General features: G+C 48.9%; 1 protein-coding gene across 1 annotated transcript; it reads left to right on the forward strand.

Annotated features, from left to right (window-relative positions):
- Positions 1–4,721: 4,721 nt before the first annotated feature.
- Positions 4,722–5,631, forward strand: KCNE5 (potassium voltage-gated channel subfamily E regulatory subunit 5). Its single transcript, XM_039233510.1, has one exon. The coding sequence runs from the start codon at positions 4,822–4,824 to the stop codon at positions 5,239–5,241; it is 420 nt and encodes a 139-aa protein (XP_039089441.1). The 5' UTR covers positions 4,722–4,821; the 3' UTR covers positions 5,242–5,631.
- The last annotated feature ends 3,859 nt before the right edge of the window (positions 5,632–9,490 follow it).

Genomic DNA, 9,490 nt, shown 5'->3' on the forward strand with positions numbered 1-9,490 from the left:
AATGAACAAATGAATGAATGAATGAATGATTCATTCTCGGTCTGTACTTTAGACTTCATGAAGCCTTCTTTCTTCCCCTTCCTCAGGGCCCATTGTGGGTTTGCCAGCCTTCTGGACTCCAACAGGGCTTACCATCTGTGCCTTGTTCTTTGGCAACTAGCCAAATTCAACTCCGTTCAATTCAACTGACTTCCACGGAGCCTCACTATTGGCAGGAAGCACTCCCAGTCTCCAGGAATGGCGAAAGCATTTCCTAGTCCATGGCCCCCTCAATTGTACTTTTAAAGCAAACATGGCATGGAACAGAACCTTTCCAAGATGTTTTGAAGGCCTAAACACATAGTTGTACGTTACTTCCCTTTGTCACCACACTTGATTGCCATCCAGGAAATAAGCAAGTTCTGGACGATGGATAAACCGATGATTATTTGACAGGTATGGGGTAGGTTTAGAAGAGAGGATGAAGGAGGGGAGGAATGAGACCTAATCTTCGTCTGATGGATTTGCAGTTTCATTAAGTGTGGTGGGGAAATGAGGTTGGCATCTCAGCCATTCAGGGCTGGCCTGGGACTGGGATCTGAAGGGATGCACAGCAGCCCCTTGAGTGAAAAGAAAGCCAGAATCCCCCCACACACACCTGTTGTTTTTTTCTGAGGGTTGGGCCTTTTTAAATTTTATGAGTAGTCTCCATTCCTGTCTCCACCCGCTTCTATACATCTCCCGCTCCCCATTGCCTGTCTTCTGTAAGTTAGTAATGTGCCTTCTCTCTAGCAATTATTTCATCCAACAGAATTAGAATTAGCTTTGTATGTATCCACTGAAACATCGTTTTGAATAGCAAAAGCTTGGAGGTAACCAGAGATCATACTATAAGAGCTAATTTATGTATATAACGGTAGATCTACGGTCTCAAATATTGGGCAGACAGTACCACAATGTTATAAAAATAGCAATCGATACAGGAAAAATTCACAAGATGTTTTTCTTAAATGTTTATTTATTTATTTTTGAGAGACAGAGAGAGCACAGGCAGGGAAAGGGCAGAGAGAGAGAGGGAGACAGAAAATCCAAAGCAGGTTCCAGGCCCTGAGCTGTCAGCATGGAGCCCAACGTGGAGCTTGAACTCATGAACCATGATGAGATCATGACCTGAGCTGAAGTCAGATGCTTAACCAACTGAGCCACCCAGGCGCCCCACAAGATGTTGTTAAGTGAACCGATAGGTTAGAAAACAATGATGTGTATGTGCACAGCACATGTGCATGCTATTGGCAATTTTTTTTCTTGGTGTTTTTCTATTTTCTAGATTTTCTGTATTGAATGCTGGACTCTGAGTTAAGGTACCACCAGGAGCGGTGCGTTGTGAAGACTCTGAGAGCACAAACAAGGGTATCGAGCAAGGCTTCCCTCAGTCAGTGGATTCTGAGGAAGGTGAAGGGCACAGAGCATTGGAGAGAAACTCAGGGAAAATGCAGATTTTCAAATTCAAGGGGGAAGAGATGGCACCCATTGGTGGTGAGGACCTAAGGCCCACCAAAGACTGAACTTCATGAAAGAAGCAATGGGGAACATCTCTGAGTTTCTGAACATAGGGGTGAATTGCTGGAAGTGGTAGTGAAGAATTACAGATGGTCTCCGACTTAGGACGGTTTGACTTAAAATTCTTTGATGTTAATGATAGTGCAAAAGCAACACACATTCTTAGAAACAGTACTTCCAGTTTTGAATTTGGATCTTTCTCCTGAGCTAGCTGTATGTGGTATACGATTCACTCTCATGACACTGGGTAGTGGCAGTGAGTTGCATCAGTGGGATAAATAACCAATACACTCTGTGTAATAGCCATTCTGCTTTCAGTACAGTATTCAAGAAGTTGCTGGGGGCATTGAACACTTTAGTATCAGATAGGCTTCGTGTTAGAGGATTTTACCCAACTGATAGGTTAATGTAAGAGTTCTGAGCACTTCGAAGGTAGGCTATAGGCTAAGCTGTGATGTAGGTTAGATATTAAACACATTTTTCACTTAAGATATTTTCAACTTATCATGGGTTTATCAGGACACAACCCCACTGTAGGTCGAGGAAGATCTGTATTCCAGCCAGAGCAGGGTGGATTGTGTTGTAGGCAGGGAGATCTGCCAGGAGACTCTGCCATTTGCATATTTGACCTGAGGTAAACGAGAGCTTGGATTAAGCTTGTGGCAATAAAACCAGAAAGGAAGGGGCAGATGGACCTGAAAAAGAATCAGAGCCAGAGATTCAAATTTGGCTAAATATATGGCAGGTGGTCGGTGAAACCATGTAAAGAGACACTTTCCAAGGAAATGGATGTTAAGAGAGTAGCTGAGGACTGAGTCTTCAGGGATTCCAACAGTTAATGGGAGGAGGAAAGAAGAGGAGCCAGCAAAGAGGACAGAGAATGATGGGTCAGAGAGATAAGAAGAGAAACTTGAGAATGCAATGCCACGAAAGCCAAGGACAGGACAGTTGCAGGAAAGAGTGGGTGGTTGATGGTATCAAATTCATCCTCCAGGTCAAAGACACAAACTGAGCCGAGACCCTTGAATTTGGTCAGGAGGTCATTGGTGAACTTACAGGGAGCAGTCTGGCAAAATGTCCTGGAGTCTAGAAGGTTCTAGGGAAGAGAGGTGGAGAAATGGAGGCAGCTCATGGATACCATCCATGTGACAAGAGTAATGTGTTAGGACTGAGAAGAACGAGGCCAAGCTTTCTCATTCTAGTCCTGCTACTTAACTGCTTGAACTCGTTTCCTCTTCTGCAAATGAGGAATAATCCTATTAGCTCATAACTCTTGGAAGTACAATACAAATGTAATGATTAAGGGGTTTCTTCCTTACCTCCCCTCACCGCCCCCCTCCAAACCCTAGAGATTTCTGAGCATGATGTAACAGATAAGAGGAGTCTGTTCGCTTATCAGTCCTGTCCCTAGATTGATAACTGTTTTTGAGAATTTTCTAGCTATGTCTGCTGGCGTTAGTCATGCCAAATCACTAACAATTCTTTCCTCAGCCCCTCTGACAGAAGGACATTGAGGCAGGTGGTTAGGAGGGAGTCAGCGGTCAGAGCCACATGGACTGTCTCTGAGTCCTACAGAAGTTGTTAAAAAAGGCTCTGTTTGAGACCCTGGATATAGAGCCCTGGAGTGCCAACCTCACCCCAACACACAGAAGGCTGCAAGCCCTGAAGGGTGGCTGGGGCAGAGGCACACGAAAACCCTCTTTTTTTTTTTTTTTTTTAAACCTTCCTTTTTTAATCCATGGTGCCTGCAGACTGAATGGCCCCTGGACCGAATGGTCTCAAGTGGGCAGCTTGAGGAGCACCTGGCTAGCTCAGTTGGTTAAGCATCCGACCTGGGCTCGGGTCATGATCTCACGGTTCGTGGGTTCGAGCCCCGTATCGGGCTCTGTGCTGACAGCTAGCTCAGAGCCTGGAGCCTGCTTCAGATTTTGTGTCTCCCTCTCTCTCTGACCCTCTCCTGCTCACGCTCTCTCTCTCAGAAATAAATAAAACATTAAAAATTTTTTAAAAAGTGGGCAGCTTGATTTTCAAGGTGTGCATAAGGGCATATCCTTTTTTTCATTCCTTCTGTTCTCACTGGGCAACCAGACTTGATCAGCACTACCTCCTGTTTTTTTCTACTCACTACCTACAAATCAATCTCTTGAGCCCGCTTCCTTTGTGAAGCCCAGACCGTGGTCTGATATTTGTGGTCGTGCCTTGTTTTCCCCTAAAAGAAAATACCCCCTGGGAAAAATATGGCTGCCCCACAAGGCCCCAGGGCCTAAACCTGTTACCAAGCCCTGGGGAGGCACATCCTGGCCGAACTGGATGTGGAAGCGGCAGGTGAGCATATTTTCTAGAAATTGCATTTTTCAGATCCTGAGACATCTAGAGAGTGTAGTCAAGGGGCCTTCTTACTGCCTGTGTTCCTTTTAATGGAAGGGCTTGGTTTCATTTATGGGAAGATGGCTTGCCAGAGGGAAACAAGGTCACATCATGAATGGTAATAGTCACATGCTAAGACGTGTAGGCCTTTTTAAAGCATGTGATAGGACGTCAGAGCAGGGGTACTTCCAAGGAAGCTGGTATATTGTCGCAAACCTTTCTGGAAGACCAGCAGGTCGTTCTCTGATTCAGTCACCAAATCTGTCCCGAGCATCTTCAGAAAAACGTGCTCTCCCCTCGGGGCGCGGGGGACGGAATTAGGGATGTTAGAGATAGGCCAAGGTCCTGGTCTACGGGAGCAGGCGCCATCAGATGCGCGGGAGCCGTCTGGACTGTCCCCCGTGCGGCAGAGCTGACGGAACCCTGGGGCATGGCTTGCCTTGGGGGGCCAGATACTGTCTCTGGGCCAAAGCCGGGCCTGCAGGGCAGGTGGCCAGAACTTGGAAGGAATTCTCTTCCGCAGCCCAGGGTCCAGGCTTCGCCCCAGCAAGCCGCCCCGCCAGCCTCTGCCGCCTGGGGCCTTGCGCATTCCGCGCCCCCGTCCCTCCGCCCCTCTCCAGGCCTCGCCCCCTCCCTTGTCCCCTTCTCCTCCCCCCAACCAGCTGTCCCCTTTCCCCAGAGCGCAGAGACAGCCAAAGCCTGGGAAGAGGCGGCCTCGGGCCGGAGGGGGCGTGGTGGGGAAGGGGAGGAGGGCGGGAGTGAGGGGATAAGGAGGCCTGCGCAGCCCGCGCCCCCAGCCACTGCCCGCCCAGGAGCCGGGTGCCGCTCCCGCCGCCGACGCCTCCCGCTCTCTTCCCTCGCCCAGGGGGAAAGGTCAGCAGCGTCCTGGAGCCGCCGTGTCACTCCCCGACAGCCATGAACTGCAGTGAGAGCCAGCGGCTGCGCACCCTCCTCAGCCGCCTGCTGCTCGAGCTGCACCACCGGGGCAACACCAGCGGCCTGGGCGCCGGCCCTGGTCCGAGCACGGGCATGGGGGTCGTGCCGGACCCGTTCGTGGGCCGCGAGGCGACCAGCGCCAAGGGCGACGACGCCTATCTCTACATCCTGCTCATCATGATCTTCTACGCCTGCCTGGCCGGGGGCCTCATCCTGGCCTACACCCGCTCCCGCAAGCTCGTCGAGGCCAAGGACGAGCCGGCCCAGGCCTGCGCGGTGCACGAGTGGGCCGCCGCCGACGCCGAGACTGCGGCCGGCTTGCCGGCCGAGGGCCGCCGCCAGCTCGCCCCCGGGGTGCCGCCCGCCCCGGCCCAGGGCGCCGCCGCCGAGGGGGTCTAGAACCGCGGCCCCGCTTGCTTGCGCGCGCCCTCCTCATCTCCCGCGTCCCCGGGCGCGGCGCCCGCCTTCTCCTTCCCTCCTTCCTGGTGCCGCCTCACCTGAGGCCCAGAGAAGGAGAGGCCCCCTGACCTCGTCCGGCAGGCCCTGGAAGAAGCACCACCCTACCCACCCCAGACGCTTTTTTCCCTCCTCTCCCAGCCCCCGCGCCCACCCCATGCCTCCACCCCCGCCCCGCACACCCAACTGCACTAAACTGCCTGTGCTCTCTTGTCTTCAGACAGCCCTGACACCACGCTCCAGCCCCCTGGGAACTGAATCCAACACGTCCAGCACTTGGCATTGAAGTGAAGCAATGAAGTCCATCAGAACTCTGGGCCGTCTCACTCTGGGACTGCTCACTCCACGGGGCCGGCGGGCTTGCCATCACTGCCAGGCCGGCGGCCGCGGTTCCAGCTTCCTGTTGCCTTAGGGACTGAGACAAAGAAAAATGAGGAGACCCCAGACATCTTTCCGCTCCCTCCCTCTTGCAGCAGGGAGCTAGCAGGACACTAGGAGCAGTCTGTGGGCTAGAGTGGACTTCATGGGGACTGAAGGGGGAGGGAAGCTCCTAGGAGAGGGGAAGATCCATGACCCCAACTGTATGACTTATTTGCATCCCTTTGTCATCCCAAAGGTAACGGGCCTGATTTTTAGCAGTGTGGCCATCTTCTGATGTGGGTAACTGTTGCTGGGTGAATCACCTCCATACCTCCAAATGCCTCCCCTGTATCAGTTCAGTTGCCGTGGCAGGGGTCTGCTTCATGTATGGAACAGGAGTCTCAGACGTTCCCCTCCCCCTGTAACCTGGGTAATGTCAGAGGCAGGTAAAATAAAGGTTGTTTAAGCAATAACCTAAGACTCTTCTCTCAAAGATCTCAGCCTTGAGACCCGCTACTATACAGAAAAGGAAATGATGTTTAGATGTGAGGGTTGGGTTGTTGCGATATTTAGATCTATATATTCAATTCCAATACCATAGATGTGATTGTGGGTGAAGAAAAGGTTGATATGGTTAAATGGGGTTTTTTTTTCCAGCTGTTTCAAAAGTGGTATCTGATTTCTTTTTTTTCCCCTTTTAACTCTGAACTACTTTGAAATATCACAGTGCGAAGTAAGGGTTTCCCACTTAAGTAGTTTTTTGGGATACACTTAAAAAAAACCCTCTCATACCCATCCCTATTAGCTATTATCAAAGGTAGGTTTTAGAAGCTACCTTTGGATGTCTTAATCATGTGGCTTATTAAAAGAGAAAAAGCCATCAAATAGTGTACATCTTGAGTCAGAGGGACGACACTTCAACTAAGCCATCTTAGCAATGATGGGTAAAGCTACCGGTGCATGTTTATTGGTTTGTTCTCCTTGCCTCAAGAAGGTCATCAGAATTTGCCTGCTCAGGGCTTAAATGCTTATACCTGATGATGGCTGTTTGGGCTTCATCAAACACACATAAAAATCACCTTTTAGCATTAAGCCAACTTGCTTAAACACTGCTGGTTTCTGTGACAGCAAGGCAAACATATTATGGGGCACTTAAATGAAGTGATAGTACGGAAACCTCATTCGAGGCATTGGCTTTGACCTTGTAGCCCATCTGCTATTTTACTGGAGCTATTAATAAGTTAAATGAACTTACTTTCATTTCCAGGATCCACTCCTTAAAGATAGGCTGCCTTTGCCCCATTGGCCGATCTCTAGTTTTAGTTTCAGCATCAAAGCTATGCAGGTGGGGGCCAGGGATGGGGCAGAAGTCCAAGACAATGACAAGAAGAGAGGGGATGCTGTGAGAGCCATCTCATGGCCGCCAAAGTGGATGTAAAGGGAGGGCACAAATACCCAGCCATGATAGGGGCATGTGGGGAGAACAGTCCCCAGCCCTGTGTTTGAAGTACAGCAATGCCCCTCATTTATCTTGCATAATTGCGGACACACAGTTGTTCCGACAATGAACCGTAATCACTTTATATATATATAAAGGAAGCTGGGAACCTCTTGGACGATGCCCATAATTAACATTAATTGCCAGCTGTGAGCAAACAAATCCCACTGCAAAAATACTTCTGCTTTTAAAAACATTTTAACTTTTTAAAATGATGGTACGGTACCTGTAAAGAGCACATAGCAAGAGGAGCGACAAAACTCTCCCAGTGAGAAAAGTGACCTGGCCCGGGGAAGACGATTTCCTCTACTGTCTAGTCACTTTTTCCAAATACACTCAGGGTTGAGACTGTGTCCCAGAGAGTGAAGTTTCCCAGAGGTCTGGGCACTCAAATCTCTACCAGCCAATGGGGGTGTCAACAGTATTGAGGGAATCATATTGTGGTCAGCAAAAGATAGAAGAAAAGAAAACCAGTGGCTTGGCAGTTTTGATAATGTATTCCTGAACAGCCTGAGCTGACTGTACAAATTGGGGGAAATGTTAGCCTTTTCCTGAACGTGATTCTAATAAATTGGAGTGATTTCTTTTTTCAACCCATCCGGCGAGTCTATTTTTCCCTTCTGTGTAAGCAGATCCTGTTTTAGGTCAGGTCAGATCTTTGCTCCGTGACAATAATGAAGAAAACGACTCATGCTTCCTTAATTGTCATTTGAGGCTTCCAACAGAGCGCGACTAGGAGATATTTTGAGTTCCAATGTCTGGAAGTGCTCATCAACAGAGCAAAAATAAACGGAAACTTCTCTTTCATTATGCACAAAGTTCTGTGTTGTCGATTGATGGACTTTTCTAGAGGGATATAAATGGGGTCTTTCATTAGTTTGTAGTTACCATCTTCTCCTTTTCAATTTGCCATCTCTTTTGGAAACCAAGGATCTGCCCATGATTTGTATCAACAAAGAGAAAAGGGACTGGGTGGCTTTCCAGACAATCTTGCCTGACACAGTGTGGTGGAGAGCACAGGACCAGAATCAGAAGGACTGGGGTCCAGAGCCCTGGCTGTGCCAAGTAGCTGGCATCGTTTCTCAGAAAGAGCTGCTTAACCTCCCTGGGCCTGTCTCCACAGCTGTGGGGATTTGAGGATCAAGTAAGATCATGCATGGGGAAAAGCTAGATGTAAAGCAGCTATTGAAGCATAGGGCGTTAAGTTTATATTTTCTCTTTCTTTCCTTGGGGGAGTGCCTTTGGATAGTTGTGTGGGTGGAAGGTGGGGCAGAGGAGAGAAAATTCTCCACTATGTACAGTCTGCTCTTATTACTTAAAGGAGAGGATTGTAGGGACTTGGCCACTGGCTCCTCGATTTCTGAGCCGATCTCCCCCATTCTCAGAATCTTGGATGACTAGGGATCTGTGCATAACTGTCTCCCCATCCTATCATTCCCTTCACTCACAGGCCCACAGTGCCCTCTTTAAAAAAAAAAATATGACAATTAATACTATACTTTCAGGGTTCCACCAGGACTGGAATGTAGACTTTGAAGACAACGGGTCAAGAACTGAAAGAGGGCAGAAGAGAAGAGAATGAAGGGAAGGAATCATGGGCTTCATGAGGGAGGCAGGAGGAAGAGCAATCTAGAATGTTCTATGAATGTAAGAGAGAACGACTGAAGACCACCAAAGGTGGGTGGGTTATGGGAGTCGATAGCCAACACTAGGTGAACTTGAATTACCTATCAAAATGGCTTTGGGAGAAGAAGCTGGATGAGAAGTCACTTTTCAGCCCCTGTTGTTACTTACCATACCTACAGCCTGTCCAGGAAGACAAAGTGATTAAAGCAACTCTTTCTTCTGTGCTAGACCTCAGAGCATACATAGGAGACAGAAGAGAGCCTCTGTCTTTCGGCAATCTGTCCCTGGTGCTTGTCTATGGCCTCTTTCTCTTGGCCAAAAGTTTAGCATATTCTCTAGCCTCTTCCTTATTTTTCTTAGTATACTATTTCTTCAGAATAATACTCCCATATTAATGTTGCAGGACACATGGAACACCGGGACAATGAATTTTGCGCACTTTGGGCCTAGGTGATCCCGCCAGTCCCTCAATCAGCTGTGTTTTAGTGGAGGGCAGGGTTTAGGTAAAAGCTGTGGCCTCGGCCTTTTCCTCTGAAATGAATACACTCAGGGCAGACAGGAGGATACCTCATACATTTTTTAAATTGAGGTAAAATATACATAAGTAGGGGCGCCTGGGTGGCTCAGTCGGTTGAACATCCGACTCTTCATCATGATCCCAGGTCATGATCCCAGGGACATGGGATTAAGCCCCACATTGGGCTCCTT

The sequence above is a fragment of the Hyaena hyaena genome, unplaced genomic scaffold (assembly GCF_003009895.1).
Source record: "Hyaena hyaena isolate Hyena2069 unplaced genomic scaffold, ASM300989v1 scaffold_77, whole genome shotgun sequence".
NCBI classification, from domain to species: Eukaryota; Metazoa; Chordata; class Mammalia; order Carnivora; family Hyaenidae; genus Hyaena; species Hyaena hyaena.

Bases quoted from the DNA above. Each gene is read 5' to 3' on its own strand.
- KCNE5 (XM_039233510.1), top strand. From the start codon at position 4,822: ATGAACTGCAGTGAGAGCCAGCGGCTGCGCACCCTCCTCAGCCGCCTG.